At 45.1% G+C, this 20,649-nt stretch overlaps 1 protein-coding gene across 14 annotated transcripts in view; it reads right to left on the bottom strand.

The window, feature by feature from the left end:
* Nucleotides 1–20,649, bottom strand: part of DNAAF9 (dynein axonemal assembly factor 9) — a 73,220-nt gene that overhangs the window by 52,444 nt on the left and 127 nt on the right. For 12 of the 14 annotated variants that reach the window (XR_007906427.1, XR_007906429.1, XR_007906420.1 and 9 more), the window contains exons 2-5: nt 11,012–11,091; nt 5,577–5,696; nt 4,105–4,229; nt 747–843 (exon numbers count right to left, since the gene is read on the bottom strand). Coding sequence is in view for 3 of the 14 variants with exons in the window: in XM_051798159.1 (XP_051654119.1) it covers nt 747–843; nt 4,105–4,229; nt 5,577–5,696; nt 11,012–11,091 (422 nt within the window). In the remaining 11 variants the exon portion in view is untranslated. Of the gene's footprint in view, nt 1–746; nt 844–4,104; nt 4,230–5,012; nt 5,064–5,296; nt 5,346–5,576; nt 5,697–11,011; nt 11,092–20,649 lie in introns of those variants that run through there. The other 2 variants (XM_051798161.1, XM_051798162.1) reach the window with 2 other exon arrangements.

Genomic DNA, 20,649 nt, shown 5'->3' on the forward strand with positions numbered 1-20,649 from the left:
GGGCAGCCACAGCTTCTCTGCCCAACCTGGGCCAGGGCCTCATCAACTTCACAGCCAAGAATTTCTTCCATCATCCCCATTTAATTATAATTTTAAGTCAGGGGAGAGAAAAACTATTCATCCTGCACTCCTTGGAGCAGCTGTAAACCACATGAAGTGTGACTGCCACCCTTAAGCTCCACACCTTCTTCAGATCCTGCCTAACACAGAACCTCTGTCCTTCCCCCCTGCCCTGAACCATTAATGACTTTCCAGGCAGTCAGAGCTTATCACCCCTTCCTCAAAGGAAGCAATTGGGAATTAGGAATAAAAAAGGAATGTGAGATTACAGTGCTGAGGCTGCAAGGCTGGCTCCAGAGCCCAACAGGAAGCCGTGCTGGGCAGCTCTTTCAGCGCTAAAAAGGGAAACTTGCACAACGAAACGTTTATTCTTCCCTTAAATAAAGGAGGATTTCTCTGGAGCTTCCATGGGAACAGAGAACTTCTGTAGCAGCACAACACACTTCTCTGAATGCAAATCATTCCTCTGCCTCACACTGTGAGTGTTCCCTCCTCAGATCGAGTCCGGGGGCTTCCACTCCTCAGAAATGGAATTCGGCAGAAAAAAAAATCCACCTCTGAAGGAAAAAGAGGCTGAAAGGAACCTACTGACACACTTCATAATGCTTATTTCTTCCCAAAGGTGAGGAAATCTCCATTCCCTGAACTTGGATGTTCAGCTCTGAGGATAAACCAACCCAACCTACCCTGGCAGCTGTAGGGAATCCCGATCCGGCTGCAGTCCCGGACCATGTCCACGAAGCTGGAGATCTTGAATTCCTCGGCGGCTTCTTCGTCTTCATACTGAAAGAAGCCATTTAAAAATCAAGCTGGATCAGGTAAGCCCTGATTTGTTTAGCAGGCAAGTGAATATGTAGCATGTAAACCACTAAAATATCACCTACAAGGAGCTAAAGCATCTCTTTTACTCCCTGCATTAGAAATTCCAGCACGGCAGTGATGGCACTGAAGCCAACGGAAATCATCCTTTTGGAAACAGTTCTTTTGAAAAAAAAAAAACAAACTTGAAAGTTTTTTAATACTGGTAGATGAAGGTATAATTATATACTTTGTTTTCAGCTCTCAGCGAAGATTTTCAGTATCATCCACTACATTTAAAAAATTAAAGGTATTTTTAGGATGTTGACCCACGTGCCACAAAAAAAATGTGCCACAAAAAACATGGCCCTGAGGCAAAATGATCAGGACACAGAATAAGGAATAGCTGTGGGAAGGAGAGGTGGATTGTAGGAAAAGGAGAGGGAAAGGAGACACCACCATGCAGCACCATGTTGCTGCTTCATGACTGAAGTCACTGAAGACTTCAGCAGACTGAGGAACAAATGTTGTGGGTCAGAAAAACAAAAACTACACTGAAGAGACAAATCAGACTAAAATCATGCTCATAACAGGAAAAAAATAAACCTGGAAACACACTGGTTTTTATCTGAAAAGGTAACAGTTCAGCAGCAAATCTGGAACCAACTCCTTCAAGAGTCACTTGTTTTCTGGAGCAAGATCAGAAGGCGGTGGTGGTTTGCCTATTTTATTTTATTTATATTTTTATATACAGTGCTCTGAACTTCTTATCAAGGCAAATGACATGATTATGAACTTGTTGTGTACAGCTCCTGTGAGCTCCAGGGTACACCCAACTCATTTATTTTAAGAACAAGTTCTTTTAAGCCCAGTCTGAATTTAAGATGCAGCCCCAGTTCCTCCATGTTCCTTCTTCAATCCCAGGAAATCAGATCAAAGTCCCAGCTCAAAGCCAAGCCCCAAACAACTGCCAGTTTCTCAAGGCTTAAAAATGCCACTGGAATAAAAACTTGGGAGTTTGGCAGGGTGCTAAAGGCCTGCTCCCAGTCTGCTCTTGCAGGAATAAATTCAGCCAGTTCCATGAAAGGTAAGGCAAAGACACCCCAAAATTTACTGCATCAAATTTCACCACTTTATCCTATTTGGTCATTTTGAAAATGGGCATTTTTTAAATATATGAGGATTTTTTTTTCTCCCTTTAAGGATATTCCCCTAAATTCCTGTAGTCTAGTTAAAAGCAAGTAGGAAGAAAGGAAGGAGAGGCTGCAGGTTTTGCCAGAGCCAGGTAAAGCACTGCTTTATTTATTCCTAAAACCTTTGTGCTTTTTTGGTTCCATGTTTTTAAAAGCAAGTAAAAGTTATTCCTACCATTGAAAAAAACAAAAAAAGGGCTTAAAAGCCACAATCCTCCTATAAACAGGATGTACTTAAAGCCTGACACAGCAAGGTTTTGTTTCCCTCTCAGCAGTAATCAGGGAAACAGGCACTCCACATACATTGGGAACATGCTCAGCAGTGAAGCAAAACTGCATTTTCAGCTTCAAAAAAAAAAACCAAAAAATCCAACCTTTGCCTTCATCCCCACAAATAACAAGGCCCATGGATCACCTTTGTGGTTACATCATTCTTTCCAGGCAGCACTGTGTGATTAAGGTTAGGACTTACCAAGATAAATCATATCAGAGCCCGGCAGCAGATGGAGCTTAAAATGCAATAGCTGAGATTGCAGCTGCACTGGCAACAGGCTGGTGGGAGCTGCTCCACTCCTGAGTCCAAAATACACGTGTTTTACACCAGCAGATTTGCCCTTCCTGCAGGGGTTTTGGCAGCAGAAAAGCCTTCCAAGGCCAGGCTTTAGGTTTTGCCACAGCAGGTTTGAACCTGTAGCTCGGTTGTTTGTGTCTTTATCAAGAATTATCCCTGTCTGAAGCACTGATGGGACTGTGTTGGGAACAGGCATCCAGTTTTGGGATCCAGGGACCAGGAAAACATGGGCAAACTGGAGTAAGGGCAGTGGAAGGACACCATGATGATGGAGCCTTTGTTCCAAAAGCTGGGACCTCAGAGCTTCTGTCCCACAGCCACCAAAATATCCTTGAGATGGTGAAGCCAAGCTCTCCACAGTGGTCATGACAAAGGGATGACTCAAAACAAGAGAGGTTCAGATTTGGCAAAAGGAAACCCTTTTTCACTGTGAGGGCAGTCAGGAAATGGAGCAGACAGCCAAGAGAAGCTCTGCAGGCATCATCCTTGGATGTTTTCAACATCCAGCTGCAAGAAAACCTTGAGTAACCTGATCTGATCTCATCACCCACCCTGCCTTAGGCAAGAGGTTGGACAAGATGGTGTCTTATAACCAGAATTATTTCCTAATTCTGTGATTAAACCATCAACCAGCCACAAGAAAACACAATTAATTTGTCAGAAGCCCCATCACCTTCAAGCTGGAAGCTCAAGGGAGCAAAAGGTTTCTCTCCTTGATCTTCCTGTTCATTCTTGCACCAGCTTCACCCTCTGACACTGCAGCTCCAAACCCACTCCCTGGGGATCTCAGTGTCATTGTAACTTAGAAAAGGAACTACCCAATTAAGGAAGAAGCATTTCCACTCTCAACTGGAATGTAAAGGTCCTTATTCTACACCTAGACAAGCAGTATTTTTAACTCCTCTAACAGTACTTCAGTAAACTCAGTTTTTCTAGAAAACACCTTCATTTTTAAATGCAAGAAGAAACTTGTGGTGCAAGAATCACCATGTGGTGCAGTTACTAGTTCTTGAAAGAAAGATTTGAGAGTTGAAATGAAAATACATAATAAAATTTCTACATTTTTTAATTGCTTTCTAAGCTGATCTTTTCTAATATTAAACTACTGGCAACCAATGAATTCAAACACTGCCCTGGCAGCAAAAAGGGCTATTGCTGGAAATCTCAGTGTTGACTGTGGTGCTTGATTCAGATTTTGCATTTCTCACAACCCACATGTTTTCCCTCACTAAAAGATCACTGACTCATGTCAAAACAATAGTAATTAGTGGGAGAGGGGAGCCATTTGTCTTCACAAAAAGTATTGACATCATATTCTTCTTGCAAATGATTAATCCCCACTCAGGCACCCAGATCACTCCCCTGCTGAGGAGGAAAAGGAAGAAAGACTTCAGGGAGGGATGTCAAAGAAAGTTCCACTTTAAATATCAGTTCATTAACAAGTTCATTAGCGAGCCTTGTCTGCACTCATTTGTCACTCACCTCATTTTCAGTGAGACAGTGAAAATGCAGGTTCCTCCAGTGAGCCACATAGGGCAGGAGCTGGTTATAATTCACAGGGTTGCAGTACAGATGAACACTGTCAGGTTTGATTAATATGATTATATCTGCAAGGAGCAGAAGAAAGATTATTGCAGCACCAGGAGGCCCCACACAGAAAGAGAAAACACTTTCGTATCATGAACCTCATTAAAAGAAAACTGTTGAACTGTGTGAGTGCACAGGAACTCCTGATTTGTTTGCACCAAGGAAAGGAAACAGTTTGGCTCTGACACCACAGCACTTGTTACAGTTCCAGACAACTGTGGGTTATTCCAAGCTCTTGCACAGCACTTGCATCAGCCTGTCCTTGGAGCAGCCAGGAGTGTTGGGATGAGCCTTCCCAGAGCACTTCCAGAGCTCTGAACTCCAGCTGCTCCTGCCTGATGTCACATCAGCGAGTTGCTCCAGCTCCAAGAGGCCAGCACAGCCCAGGGGGTGGAGATCCAAAGTTCCATGCAAATAAGGGAACAATAATCCACCAGCAGGGTGGACTGGCCACCTTCCAAATGTCACAAAGGTGAGCTGGGGAAGTGAAAAAGAGCTCAAGTATTTTAGAGCTGCAGAGGTGTGATCACAGTAATTAATGATGTGTGCACACACCAGGACTGAACTGAGGGATTCTGTTACAGTTCACAACATTTGAGGGACTTGTGGAATGTAAAACACACGAAATGTATCTTCTAATGTTCAAAAATGAGTTAATCATTGGTGTCTTTAAGAACCATTTTCAGGTGTGCAAACACAACTAGAGATTTAATGAATTTTTTTGTTTTCTATGCCACTTTTTTTGCTCCATTTCTCTCCAGGAAGGCTGAAGAGCAGATAAAAACATTAGGCAGGTTACTCACCATCAAGCACCTCCTCAGGAAAGCCTGTCCTCTCCAAGTGACTCAACTAATGGACTCTCATTAAGTTTACAACATTTAGGAGACTTGTGGAGCATAAAAGACATGGAATATGTCTTTTAATGTTTAAAAATAAGTTCCTCATTGGTGTTTTTAAGAACCACCTTCAGGTGTGCAAACACAACTTGAGATTTAAAGACTGGTTTTGTTTTCTATGCCACTTTTTCTGCTCCATTTCCATCCAGGAAGGTTAAAGAGCAGGTAAAAACGTTGAGCAGATTCCTCACCATCAAGCACCTCCTCAGGAAAGCCTGTCCTCTCCAAGTGACTCAACTAATGGCCTCTGATTAAGTTTATAACATTTGAGGAACTTGTGGAGCATAAAACACATGAAATATGTCTTTTAAATTTAAAAATGAGTTACTCATTGGTGTCTTTAAGAACTGTTTTCAAGAGTACAAACACAGTTTGAGATTTAATGAATTTTTTTGTTTTCTATGCCACTTCTGCTCCATTTCCCTCCAGGAAGGTTAAAGAGCAGGTAAAAATATTGAGCAGGTTCCTCACCATCAAGCACCTCCTCAGGAAAGCCTGTCCTCTCAAAGTCATTGTTGTTCTGGTTGTACAAGCCAAAGAGAAGGTAGTTTGCCAGCTCCCTGCAGCCTTCATTGTATCGACTGTCTATCCCTGAAAGACCAAAACCACAGGTCAAATGTTGTGTGAAATAACACTGCACACCTCAAAAAGTTGTTTTCTTCCCCAATAAGAAACCCCCAAAGCAGGAATATTAATTAACTCAACTCCTTCACACAGGGAGCACTTACTCCTGTTGAACACACTGGGAGAACAGGGTAGGGAAAAGGAGATTTTACAAGTTCAGTGTCACATTCTGCTGTGGAATTTTGACCTAAATCCATGGATATTGCTTAAAAAAAAATTAAAAATCCGGTTTTCTGCAGTCACATGTCAATGCTGTGTGAACCAACACTGAACACCTCAAAAGGTTGTTTTCTCCCCCAGTAAGAAGCCCTCAAAGCAGGAATATTAATTAACTCCTTCACACAGTCAGGGAGTACTTATTCCTGTTGAACACACTGGGAGAAGAGCAGGAAAAAAGGAATTTTTGCAAGTTCACTGCCACGTGTTCACATCCCACTTTTGACCTAAATCCACAGGTTTTGCTAAAAAAAAATGAAATAAATCTATTTTTTTTGCAGCTCTCTGCATCAGAAGTTCCATTTTATCCAGTAATTCAAACATCTGCCTGGATGCAGGATGCATTCTAATTAATATGTTCTTGATTGAAGCTTCCTAACAAACTAATCCCGTGACCCAAATCTCCTGCTTTGGAATACATGATTAAACATTATCTTATCAGTGTTATGGTGCAATCCCTGAGTCACCAGAGCCAGCCCAGACTTCTGGCACATCATGGAAAGATGTCCTGACAAGACACAGGGAGTATAAAGAGCTTCCAAAGGAAAAGCCTTTCCTGGTCCTTGGGAAAAATGCAGTGAAAACAACTGAAGATCTGGAGCATGAAGAGATAAAAGATAAACACAAAGGAAGGGAATAAATGCAGATTTATAAAGTATTTCCATCTCTCTGCGTGACAGTCACAGCCATAATTCCTAATTCTACTGTAATAATCCAGTTTGCTCCACAAATGGATGAACAGCAGCCTTGACATCCACGTTTCAGAGGTCACTTGACTGCCACAAAATTCCTCTAAAGTCAACTTTTCCCACCAAGTTACTTCAGGATAGAGTTGGATGGTTGCCAGCAAGTCAGGATTTGTTCCCACTGTCCAGAGGAAAGATGAGGACACTGAGAATGTCACAGCATGGCCTGGATGTGTCAGGGTTTCAGGACCTGAATGGGAAGTCAAAAGTCACCTGAACTTACCAGAAATTGGGATAAATCTCAGGTTTTCCTAAGGATGCTCCATTTTTTATGTTATGTTTCACTTTTAAAGTGCTACCAAGATGCTGTGTCTGCATCCAGCTACTGAATCCCACCTCTTAATTTTCCCTGTTTGTTCATTAACTGGCCTTTGGACAGTTCTTGTGTACTCCAAAATATCTGGTATTCGGTGTAAGGTTGTGGAACAGGTAAATGCAACCCCTTCAAATTCCCAAATTACACCACTGCACTCCTTGGACTTGTCCAGAGATGCTCTGGATTCCCCATCCCTGGAGATGTTCAGGGGAATTGGTACAGGGAATATCAAGATCCAGGAATATCACTCTCACTCAGGTCATGGCATGGATAAGACTCAGCTAAAGGATGCTCAGACCCACTCACTCATTTCTCCCCTCCTGCAATGTTGGTTTTGCTGTGTCAATAATTTTCTCCATAACCAGATTTCCCTGGATTTGGGAACTCACAGAGAGGGCACAAAAGAGAGAGGAGAGGCAGGACACATTGTCCCTCTATTTTATGGACATTTGCAGCCCCAGGAAAGCAGGCCCAATGTAATCTGGAATTCAGTGGGACTCAGCACACTGATCCTGCTGCCAAAGCCCTTGTGTCCAGGTGGGACTTCAGTCACAACCAAGTGTGGAGATTCCCTTCATCCAGGAAACAACTGTCCCATTGTTTTAGGGAGCTACATTTCAATGGAATCAGTCTCCTTGGAATCAGCCTTGGAAAGGCAGCACACACAATGTCCTGGGGATTATCTGGGTCACTGATTATTTGTCCAACTGAGGCAACTCCTGAAGGTCCTCAGAGGAGCAATAATGGCACAGCCAGGCTGGGAGAGCTGGGGGGGTTCCCCTGGAGAAGAGAAGGCTCCAGGGAGAGCTGAGAGCCCCTGGCAGGGCCTAAAGGGGCTCCAGGAGAGCTGGAGAGGGACTGGGGACAAGGGATGGAGGGACAGGACAAGGGGGAATGGCTTCCCAGTGCCAGAGGGCAGGGATAGATGGAATATTGGGAAGGAATTCCTGGCTGGGAGGGTGGGGAGGCCCTGGCACAGGTTGCCCAGAGAAGCTGTGGCTGCCCCTGGATCCCTGGAAGTGTCCAAAGGCCAGGTTGGAGCAATCTGGGCTAGTGGAAGGTATCCCTGCCCATGGCAGGGGGTTGGAACTCGATCACCTTTAAGGTCCTTTCCAACCCAAACCATTCTATGATTCCATTGTTATAATTTCTGGAAGATCAGAAGAAAAATGAGGAACTGTCCTCATTTAAAAAAAAAAAAACTAGTGAGGATGTCACCACCACTTGAAGAGTTTGAGGTTTTATCTGGGTGCACCAGCCCAACAGGCTTCAAGCAGAGAAGATCTCCCAAGCTCAACACCAAAACCCTGCTTTTTTTCAGTTAATGACAGAAGGAGGGGGAGAGAAAACAAAAAGATGTTAAACGAGGGGGGTAGCTGATAAGATTAACTCCTGTCAGGACACGGGTGAATTTATTCAGGCCCGAGGGGGGGGAAGGCACTGCTTTCCTATAAAACCATTTACTCTGCGGAATATTTGGGGTTTGTTTGGGGTTTTAAGCGCCCAGGGCAGCTCTCCCAGCGAGGTTTAGCGTTAGTCTCCAGAAACACCGGGAGTTAAAGAACAGCTACATTAGCGGAAAACAAACAGGAAATGGAACAATGCCAGCGATAAGATACCCCGGAGAGCAGATCAGGAGCCCTCCCAGAACAATGGCAAGGCCATTAATTAGGAAAGCCCGACGCCTGTCTCCAGCTGAGCCGGGAGTTCAGTCACTCCCCCAGCCCGTTCCCAGCTCGGCACAAGGGTGTCGTTAGACAATGGCTCAATCCCAGCTCCCAGGAGCTGCTCCTGCTCCTTGGCCTGCAGTCAGAGCGCGTTAAATTTGCTAAATTGGCAGAAAAGAGTCTGGCTAAACACGGGGAGAGAAAAAAAATCTGCCTGCTCGGGAAGATGAAGGGGGGGCAGGACACCAAAGCACCAGCGCTGGTGCAAAATCCACAGGGGAGGGAGCAGGAAGGTGAGGCTGGAAAAGGGGGCCAGGTCACCTCCAGGGATTTGCCCCAAACCAACACACTCCCAGCAGAAGAGGCACAATAATCCTTAAAACAGTCTCTGTTTGGAAAAGCAACGGGATGAACAAATTGGTACAATGAACTAAATGCTCTGGGGATGTGGGAGAAACCTCAGCAAGGTAGAGCTTTGTGTGGGATGGATATAATGGAGGAAAAAAAATAATCATCTAAAAAAGTAGTAACACTTGAGCAGATGGATACAATGGAGAAAAAATAACCTAAAAAAGTAGCAATACTTGAACAGAATCGAGATAAAATAAAACTCAAAGATTTGCTGGCACAGCCTGTAAAGTACCCCAAGCTCTCTGGGGAGGATAAAAAGCAAATGCCAACCTCCCAATTCCTTTTTCCTGTCAGTTGTGATGTCTTTTCTCCCCAGCAAAGAATGCAGGAATGCTACCAGGCAACCACTTCAAAATCAGATTAGGGCATTCTTTTAGAAAAAACAAAACAAAATCAGCTGTAAGTACATTTAAAGACTTGTATCAATACTGGGTCAGTTCTCACCCAATGCTGGGTTTAATTTCAGTACAAATATTAATGAACTTGAAGCAAAGCTGTGAAAGTTGATATTGGTTTTAACTCACAGCCCAGTATGAAACTAAAGCTGGGCTGAGGGGAGTGCATAACTCAGGTCATTAAAGGCAGCCAAGTGAAATAAAACATGCCCTGACTGTAAAAAACCCATAGTTAGGAGTATCTGCTTTCCACACAAGCCAACAGGACTCAGGATGTAAAACTACATGGGTTTTTTGTCATCTGAAGCTTGTATTTGATGACAGATTTAATGCATTTATAGCAGTGACATGGAAGCTCTGGCAGAAATCCTGCAGGCTCCACAAGCACACAAGAGCCCCATTGTGGGTGCTGAGGGACCAGGGCAAAGCCCAAACCTGCCCCCAGCACCCAGTTCCTACATTTCCACCCCACAAGGGCTTAGTTATTAAGAGGGACGGTCCTATGAGTGGAATAAACCCTCCATGTGACACTGAGGATTGCACAAAGCAGCTCCTTTTGCCTGGGACACTTTCCCTGGAGCTGTGGAATGTTTGGAGTGGCTGTTCTTTGCTTGGGACTTCCAGCTCTGAGCCAACAGCAGCCCACAAACACTCTGGTGTCAGTGGTGAGATGGCCCAGCCTGGTTTAGGACATTAAATGAGCAGCAAAGGCAAATTGCAAGGAGTTTATCCTGCATGAATAAGGCTGACACAGTGACCTTACAGACCTTCTGACTGTCCAGTGGCTGCTCAGCCAAAGACTTAAAGCCTGACCCTGGAAAATGTGGGATGGGAACAACCACGTGGTACAGTTTGCACGGGCCAAAGGACAACCTGGTTATACACATTTCCAACTTTTTTGTGTGTGTTTCAGTAAATGAGCTCCAAATTTGCTTGCTAAAATAAAATAAAATAAAAAAAAAAAGCCCAGGCTGCTGTATCATTTCTCACACAGAGCTTCTTCAGGGCTACACTTCTCCATCCTTAACTGATCCATTGTTCAAACAATCACTCCTCAGTCCTTTCCTCTAAAGAATTTCAATTATCATTTCTGAATTCTGCCTTTAATATCTTGACACTGATTGTATAAAAAGAAACCAGAGTCAATATTACGTTATATTAATTATAGTAAAGCAGCACAAAGCCCTGTTGCTTTCCCAGAGCACACTTGCAAATGCTTCTTTATTTCCTACTGCCCTTTTCTCCCAGTTCCAGAAGGAATAAAGCACTGAAACCACTGAGGTTGTTTATGTGCCAGCAGTTAAATCCTAACTGCTCCTGGGTTTCTCATGCAACTCCTTGAAGTTCTTTGCCTTATTAAATTAGTAAATGGGCTGAAGAATTTAGGGAGAAAAGAGAGCAACAATCAGCTGTTCCTTCCCTGAGAAACCAGGCTGGGGCTTGGGGCAGGAAAACAACCTTCATCCTTCTGAAATTTGTGGTGTCTTTTTGAGTGCAGTGAGAATAAAAGGGGGGAAAATGTCAAACTGACCTAAAATGCAGAGGATTCCATCAGGCTGGGATTTGCTGCTCTGTGTCAGGATACTCTGAATGTTTCGGAGGCGGCTGCAGCTGCAAAAGAAAAGAGAGTTTGTGCTCAAGGTCACTGTTGTGAAATGTCAGGTTTGGAGGCTCCAGAGCTGACTGAGCTTTTTCCTTTATTACATGAACTTCAACTTGGGTATTTTGTGCTTGAAACACATTCAGGCCTCATATCAAACCATTCTGGGTTCTTTTTGCCCACTAAAAGCTGAAATCCAGAGCCCTTGAAAAGACTGGAACCTGGAACTGTCCCTTCCAACCACGTGCTCTGTTAATCCCTAATCTCCTGCAAAAATTGCTGGGCAGGTTTGCTCTCACCAGGGCACCAGGAATTCCTTGCCCTGCAGCCATGGGGTGGGTGATGCCCACACAGAAAGGTGACACTGGGACTGCAGGAGCACCCACATCCCAACAGGAGTTTGGGGAAGATGAGTTTCAGCACCTCCAGGGCACATCCCAGACTCTTTCAAGTGCAATCCTAAAAGCAGGAATTTTCCCCTCTATGCCCAAGGAATTATTTCCATAAACCACGAAAATAAACAGTTAGAAAAACTATAAATCTATCTTTGATAATCTACATCAGAATTGTTAAGTTTGGGACAAAACCTCCAAGGTCATCAAGCCCACCATTAAAAGAAATGAAACGATGCCAAGTCTCGCCCAGATTTTTCATTATCAAAGTGAACAGTCCATGATGTAAATTTTAATTCAGTTGTTCAACATCCATCTTCAAACCAGGGAAAAATTCCATCCACGACAGGCAGGCAGACAGAGAGCAAAGCCATTTGTGCTTCCAGGCAACGTTCTTGTTTAAACACAGACAAAAGACAAGAAACTTCACTGTTGATATTCCTGAATGTGTTTTCTTGTTTATAGAACTGCTCCAGGAAACAAATGCCTCTCACAGAAACACTCCAAGCGAGCTAAATTTACGAGCAGTTCAAACAAACAACAACAGTCGGGTCAAATATTTCTGTTTTCATCAAAAAAAAGTAAATAGATCTTTTCAGCAACGCTACAATTATCGTGCTCTACTTTCTCTGAAGGACAAAAAGGTTTCCATTATGGCCAATCCAAGGGAAACCCAACATCCACAGGGAAGGACAGGCAATATCTGGAATATTGTCACAGAAAAAAAAAACAGTGCAAACCACTCCAGCTTTAATTCTGCCCCTTTTCAGGTCACCCTCAATGATTCTTTTTGCCTCAAACTTCCTGATTCCTGTGACACACCAGGCTGGATGCATGAATGGGTAGTTTGATGTTAAATATGGAAACAGGAATTAAAGCCAGTGATGACAGCAAAGAGACACTTAATCAGGTGCTATCAGATGTTTGCCCATGTAGGGGGTGCCAGGAAATGAATGAAAACAACACTGAACTTTAGGCTGCACATTTTAGCAACTTCTAGTTATTCATTCTCCAAAACCTAACCTAAAACTACCCAAAATGAAGGGGTTTTATCTCATTCTGGGAGATTTTTGGCCCATCCTCAAGCAGGACCCCAGTTGAGCTGGGTGAGAGGATCCACTGTGACAAACTGTGCTTGGATATTTTTGTTTAGTGCTCATATTTTTATACTTCCCATGTCACAAGACCAAGAGCAGAAAAGCCTCCCTGTGGGCACAAATTGGACTTATTTCATTTGTTGGTATGGAAACAAGCCCACAGCTATTTCAGGACCAGCTGCAGGGAAGCAGAACTGCTAAAGCCTCTGTTAAAAAACAACAAGAAAATGAAATAATTTCATGTACAAAGCTGCACATCAGCGAAATGCTTCTCAAAATGCTTCTCAGCTGTCTGCAATTCCAGGATTCCCAGAGGAACTGAAGGACAGGTTGGAAGGACCATGGGAAAGCCTGGCCAAGGACCTCTGCAGGGACACAACAAGCAGACTTTTATTAAAACATTTACCAGTTGTGAGGAGAGAAACTGTCCTCAGAAGGAATGTTATAATGTTGCTATCTGAGGGCACAAGGGGGAGATTTTTCACTCAGCTCCTCAGAAACCAGATGCAATAATCCCTCTGCTACCTGTGCTCAGCTCTGAAGGCAAATTTGAGGAATTCTCCAGCCAAACACAGCTTTTTCTGGAGAGTGAAACATTTTTGAAACCTTTTGTGCATTAGAAACACAGCAGGAATACAGAAATTGAGTTTGCTTTAATATTTCCCCCCACAATGAACCCTTTTATAAAAAAAAAAAGAATGATTAGAACTCAGTTTGACAAAGAACAAGGTCAAAAACTCACAGGGAAAGATATTTGCATTTATTAAAAACCATTATCATTATGTATATTTTATATATATATGTGATACAAGGTAACCTGCTCCTAAGATCTTTACATCTTAATTTCAATGTCTTCCCCAAAAGGGTGACCCAAACACATTTAAAGTAAAAAGTAATTTTAAGAGCCTGTGCAAGGAGACCAGAGCAGAGAAAAACAAAAAATACCCATATTTTGTTGTCTTCCTGAGCTCTGTGAAAGTATTTTCTGGTCTGTCCAAGTCAACTGCAGTGGGAGGAAAAAAGGGAAGAGGAACTGGGGGAGGAAAGTACCTGCATGTTTGTTCTGGGGTGGGTATTTCTCTCCTTCCTTAAAAATATATGAAGTTCTCAGATGAAGCTGCTAAAATACTTCTGCCAGGTAAATCTGGGTGGCAGGAGACAGTCCTGACACAAAAGGGCAAATTATAAGTTCATGACTTCAGGATGAGATGCAATGGCCAGAGAGATGTTTTTATTTCATTCTTAACACTGAACAACCTTCAGCAGAATATTTTTTTCTTTCTCCTCCTTTAAAGAAGTGGTTTCTGGGAGAGAACCCTTTGAAAAAGCTCCTTCCCAGAAATATTCCCAACGTCATCTCGAGTGTGGATAAACCACCACATTCAAAGGCTGACAATAAACACAGTAGACTTGTGTGTCTGGAGAAAGATGCCTTTGAGAGACAGGGAAGAGAATAATTAGAATTCTTATGACATGCTTTTAAACAATACAGGCTAAACTGGGTATAAAGTCGGGGCAGGAGGGGGAAAAAAAGGCATTTTCTTGCATTTCACATTAACCAGCCATCTGACAAAAACAAAGGGACTGTCCTGGGAACAAAAACCCACGGCTTTTCCCGACTCCAAAGCAAGCTCCCTGCAAGGGCACTGACTTTTACTCCTCTGCATTTTACCACAGCCACACAATTTCAAACAGAAACCACCAAGAAACGACAGAACAAATGACAGGTTTCCACAACACTGGGATTTGGGCTTCTTCCCTGGAAGCTGTGGCTCTGGATCCCCCATATCCATTAGCCACAATTAAATGGACAGGTATTTGTTCCATCAGGTGTGTCTGGAAGCACCATTTCATGAAGCCTTTCCTAAGGAAGCCCCGAAATCCTTCAATGAGATTTTTCCATTGAACTCATTTCTCCATTCCCATGAGTTTGGACAAGAGCTGGAAGCTGCTTATGATTCCATATCCTACAAAGCAACTTCAGGAACGGCCAAGAACTTGCAGGGGAGGGGAAGTGGGAATTTTCCCAGCACTTTTTTTGGCCAGAAGATGTGATTTCTGCACGGTTTGGAGGCAGGATAAGATGCTCCAAGGGGCGGCCTCGCCCTTCCCGCTGCCTTTGTGTCTGCACTAACGATCCCGCAGCCATGTGTCAAGTCGGATCAGCTTCTGGAGCCAAACAACCTCCAGGCCGGGAATTAGAAGGAAAACGACGCTTTCCAAGAGCGGCAAAGCTGAGCTGACTGCTGATGAAGGCAGGTCAAAAGGCAAAGCCAGCGTTTGGGGTGACATCTGGCAACAAAAAGGGTGTTTGGGCCAATTAAGGAACTATACCTTGAGGTACTCGATTTTCTGCTGATCTTGGAGCAGATCCAAAGGAAAAAAAAAAGGGGGGTGGGGGTGGAAGATAATTGACAATCATTAACTTCTAAGAATTAGTGCTCATCTGTTCACGTCTTCCCACTAATTATGCAAAGCACCTCGCCTTACAACAGCCGGGCTGTCACAGCTCGGGGACAGACACGGCGCTGCGAGGCACCGGCTGTTGGCAAATAAAGGGAATATTAACAGCTCTGCCTTTCTGCAGCACAAAGAACGAACGCCTTGATTTTCCATTGAATCCCGTTTATTTTTCCCCCCAATGTGCCGCTTTTCCCCCGCTGCCGGCTGGATTTAGGCGCTGCCTGCGAGCTCTTCTTTTCCCTGCCGTGGTAATGCAGCGATATTTCCATGGATCCCGGGCCGATTCCCGATGGATCCCCTCCCACGGGCCAGAGGGGGGGATTTCTCTCGCGTCCTGGCAGATGTTCCGCTGCTCCTCCCCCACAAAGGCTCCCAAAAAACCCGCACGTGGCCGAGCTTTGATGGATGGCAGCGAACAAGGGGGAAAATCTGCTCTCCCTGGCAAGCGTGGGAGAATCCTCCCATATCCGGGGAGATCTGCAGGGAATGGCTCGGACAGATTCCTGCTCTCCACCTCAGACAACGCTTTGAACAGGAACTGCTCCATTTAACATTCACTAAATAAACAGGAAAGTTATTTTTTTCCCCCAAATCTCATTTCTCATTAACTTGCTGTCACTACCGTCTGTTTCCACTCTGCCCCCCACCCAAAAATCAAGTTTGTTTTCTATGGGTCTTTTGTTGATCTCACAGTTTCTACCAGAAACATTATTATTATTATTATTATTATTATTATTATTGTTGTCTGATATATCAGAGTCCAGGATTTCCCTGGATTTCCCCCACTCTGACATTAACACCACCTCACTGGAGCTGTGAAAACAGAAACCAGAAGTCAGACCGTGTTAAAGACTCTCAGAATTCCATTAATGTCAAAAGCAGATTATTTGAAATTTAATATTTAGCTTGAACAGTGACATGCTTTCTCAGTTTTTTGTTTTGTTATTTTTTTCATAGCTCATTAAAATAACTTATAATAACTTTTACTGCTTGGCATTCACAAAAGACAACGGCATTCACCCACCTTAAAGTACATTTTTATGTAATGTAATTTAATGTATTTTAATATGTATGTTTACATATTTTAACATATAAAACTTTCCAGCTATTTCCCAAATTTCTCTAAAATGAACCTGGAGATCTTGACTGCAAATAGATCCAACAACTATTTAGGAACAGTAAAGCAAATATCAAAACTGGACACAAAGAAATTTCACCTCTGTGGGCATTCCCAGGACCAAATTCCTCACTTCTTGACTTCAAATGGTCGGGAACATTTAATATTCATTTTTTTTTCTGCATTTCAGAGACCTTCAAAGCACAAAGGAGCAAACCTGAATCTCTCCTTCCTAAACCTCTGGAACTGCCTGATGATGTTGGCACATCAGAGGCTACAACTGCTCACCCTCCAAAACCATTATCACTGAAAAAAAAGGCAATAATTGAAGAAGCAGCAGCAGCCCCAGGGTGATTGTTCTGCCTCTGCTTAGAAGGACAAGGCACTGGCTGGCACCTCAAAAATCAGAAGTGAAGCTGCAGTGCCTCAAATACCCCATTCCTGGGGACAAAGCTCCAAGATGCTTTTCCATCAGCTCAATCCAAACAATTGCAAAGGGGGAACCTGAGCTGGAGCTCCACAGGTGGATGAGTGGATGTGACAGCTCTGCTCCTCTCCTTGGCCCATTTTCCTTCTACCTCTCTATTCCCATCACTTCTTTGATTCCACATCCCTCTCAACTTTGGCTGCAGTCACGCACAGACCTTAAGCCACCTTCCCATGGCAGAAAACCATCCATATGCAAGGAATGGGGTTTGCTTCCCTGTTTTTCCCCTCTTCAGGAAGTCAAATCACCTCTGCCTTTGCATTGCTAAAATCCAGAGCACTCCTTAAAAATAATGATCCAGTGAGACCGTGCTGTTACAAAATCCCTGAACCTCGGCATCATTCCACCAGGAACACCCGGGTACAGACTTCACTTCATCTTTCCACACAATTTTTCCCATTAAAACTGGTTGGGAAACCACCACAACAACTTGTTTCCAGCACCACTGTGCTCCCAAACAACTCTTCAAGGGATCCTCTGGAGCCACAGGAAAAAAGCCACATCCTTAAGCACGCTGTGATTAAGGACAGGGCAGTTCAGAGGATGAGAATGTTGAGCACAGGGGAAGAGACAACAGGAAAATGAACCCAAGGACTCGTTTTGCATTTCCTCACGTGGTGAGAATTCTGTGTTCTGTTACCAGCAGGGGTAAGGAATGAGGAGGATTTGCCTGCTCTGTTTTACAGAAAGGGAATTCAAACTGGGAGGGTGCAGAGCCCTCCCAAACACACCAAATCCACAGTCATTTTCAGGGGGAGATACTTAAAGCAACCATTTAATAGACATTTTGCTCAGAAATGAAGGGAAACACTCATTCACCACGGAACACAGACACAGGAAGGATGACATCACCCTCCAAAAAAACATCCCCTTTTTTGGGCAGTTTTCCTCCCTTAGTCAAGGGATTTTTCATTTCTGTTTCCAAACCCATTCTTTACTTGCTGGGGTTGCTCCCCACATGGCACAGCAAAACTCCAAAGTCTGTGGAAGAACTCCAAGAATTCCCTCTGGCCCTTACCCCAGTCTTTATATAGTCTGAAGAATTTTTCCATTCCTGTTTGGGACTCAGGGGCAGGGCGAGGGAGGGTCACGGATTGCTTTGTTTCAAGTTATTTTTATGAAGTGCCTGCTATCTGCTGACTGCTTGGGAAATTTATTGCAAACACTGGCCTCCATCTGGGCTGAAAATAAATAAAAAAAAAAAGAAAAAGGAAAAAAGAGAACACAAGAACAAGAAATGTTGAGGAGGAAAAAAATTAACGGACGACATGGCTCCTCTAAAGTGCCAAATTCCAGATGCTGGCTGGAGCTCCTAGTGCAGCTCAAAAGCTTGCAGATGTTCCCAGAGCCCGAATGTTCTCATGACAAACTCTAAAACAGGGTCTCAGATTACAAAAATCACTCAGGAAGAGAGAGAGGCTTGAGTGGAAACCATTTTCTCCTGCAGCACTTTTTTTGTTCCCATCCCGGCGTTCTGCTGCGGATCGTGAGTTTTTGGATGCTCTAAAGAAACACTGAGCTCTCCCTGAACAATTAAGATTCATTTATTCCATGAAAACATCATTTGAAAAGGTCTCTTTTGCTTCTCTCTCATGAGCAATGCCACTTCTAAGTGCAGGCAGGGAGGGAACACAACCAGCACGGCACAGCCACGCTCACGTGTTACCAGCAGAACAACCTCCATTTCTCTCCCTCAGAGCAGAATTCCTCATTGTCCAAAAAAGTGAAAATGCTTTTGTTCCCTTCTTGTACTAAACATGAAAAACTGTTTGTTTTTTTTTTTTGGGGGGGTGTTTTTGTTTTGTTTTAATTGAAAACCTCCAGCAAACACAGCCCCCAGGTTGCTCGGCCAAGTGTTTGTCTGCAGTTCACGTGCAACGCCTATTATCTGGCTTTCCACTGCTGAATACTTCCATGTATTGTGCTGGAACTATTGAAAGCACCAAGCACTTCAGTTCCTGGGCTGTTCTTTGTGGTGTTAAGGGACAGAATCATGGACTCATGAAGGTTGGAAAAGCCCTCTGAGACCGTCCAACCTTACCCCAGCACTGCCAAGGCCACCACAAAACCACTTCCCCAAGTGCCACAGAAACGGCTTTTAAATACCTTTTAAATACCTGGTGACTCCACCCCTGCCCTGGGCAGCTGTTCCAGCACTTGACAACCCTTCCAGTGGAGAAATTTTCCCTGCTGCCCAACCTAAACCTCCCCTGGCACAACTTGGGGCCGTGTCCTCCATTCAAACCCTTCAGGCTGCTCCTGAAGTCTCAGGGAAACAGAGCCCTGGCAACCTCAGGACACCTGAGCTGACACCTGAGCTCCCAGAGCCCAGGCCACCATCTCACATGTCCTCACACCCCACCTCCTCCAAGGCCTATCCCACTGTATTCCAGAACCTCAGGGAGTGTTATTTATTCCCTTTGTACCCTCCTCAACCACCCAGAAGGTGCCCACACAAATGCACCACCTCCTTCCTCTCTGTAATCCCTCAACCCCCTCCCAAACTTCGGCTACCCCTGCCCTAATTCCCCTTTCCTACCTTTTCCCAAGCCCTTTTTCCCTGTCTCCAAGGCAGTCCACACCCATCCCCTCCCAAACCAGAGCCAGGTTTATATCCCCACAGGAACAGGACCCCAAGCCCACTCCCTCCACACCAGCCCCTCTCCAAACTCCCCTTGTTGTCCCCCTGTCCCTCATCCATCCCGGCCTCCCACACACCCTGCTCCAGCAGGATTCCAGCTTTTCCAATCCCCACAAGGTCGTGTCAGGCCCTTGCCTGGCCTCTTGTCGGGGCCACCAACTCCTCCCTCTTGGTAGCCAAACCTGCCAAATTTGCCTGTCCCTGTTGTGCTACTCCCTTTCCTCCTGTTCCCAGCCCCTCACACGCTGCTCCCACTGCTCCAGCCCCACCAAAACCTCCTTAATGACCACAAACCTCCCCTGCAACACCCCCCAAAACGCCTCGACGCCCCCTGCACGCCAGAAAATCCCTCCTTAATGCCCCAACCCCTCTGTCCACCCCCCTGCACCCCCATTCCTCAGCCCACCCCAACGCCCCCAAATAGGTGTCAAACCCTATTTTCTCCACGATCAGCACTATCAGCTCTCTAAGCACCCCAGTTTGGGTCACATCGAACCCTTAACACCCCCTCATCTCCCTTAAAACCCCTCCTTAATGCCCCAACCCCTCAATCCCACCCCCGTCCTTCCCACCCCAACACCCTCAAACAGGCGCTAAAACCTATTTTATCCCTAATCGGCGTCACAGCTCTGTGAAAACCTCACCTTCTCCCACACCGACCCCCTTAAAAGCCCCTCCTATCCCCTAAAACCTCTCCCTAATACCCCAACCCCTCCACCTCAGCATCCCCAAAGCCCTGCGCCGCCCGCCCTTCCCGTTCCATCGCCCTCAAAGCGGCGTTAAACCCGGTTTTCTCAACAATCGGCACAGTCAACCCTCCGAACACCCCAGTTTCTTCCACACCAAACCCTTTACGGCCCCCTCATCTCCCTTAAAACCCCTCCCTAATGCCCCTTTATCCCAGCCCACCTCAGCACCCCCAGAGCCCCGCAGCCCCCGCTCCTCCCCATCCTCCCCATCCCAACGCCCTCAAACGGGCGTTAAACCCTATTTTTCTCCGCAATCAGCACAGCCAACCCCCCGAACACCCCAGTTTGGGCCATAAAAAAAACCCTTATCGCCCCATCATCTCCCTTAATACCCCTCCTTAACGCAGTTAATGCACCTCCTCTATCCCCCCCCCCCCAAAGCCCTGCACACCCCCAGCCTTCCCATCCCAACGACCTCAAACTGCCATTAAACCCTATTTTCTCCACCATCAGCACTGCCAGCCCTCCGAACACCCCAGTCTGGGCCACATCAAACCCTTTATCGCCTCACCATCTCCCTCGACAGCCCCGCATCGCCCCATCCCCCTTCCTCCTCACGCCCCCTCAGCGCAGCCCTCCCGCCGGCTGTCACCCGCTCTCCCCTCCCTCCCCGGTGTGCCCGG

Source organism: Manacus candei, unplaced genomic scaffold (assembly GCF_025592945.1).
Source record: "Manacus candei isolate 608988 ecotype Guabito, Panama unplaced genomic scaffold, ASM2559294v1 h1tg000048l, whole genome shotgun sequence".
Taxonomy (NCBI): domain Eukaryota; kingdom Metazoa; phylum Chordata; class Aves; order Passeriformes; family Pipridae; genus Manacus; species Manacus candei.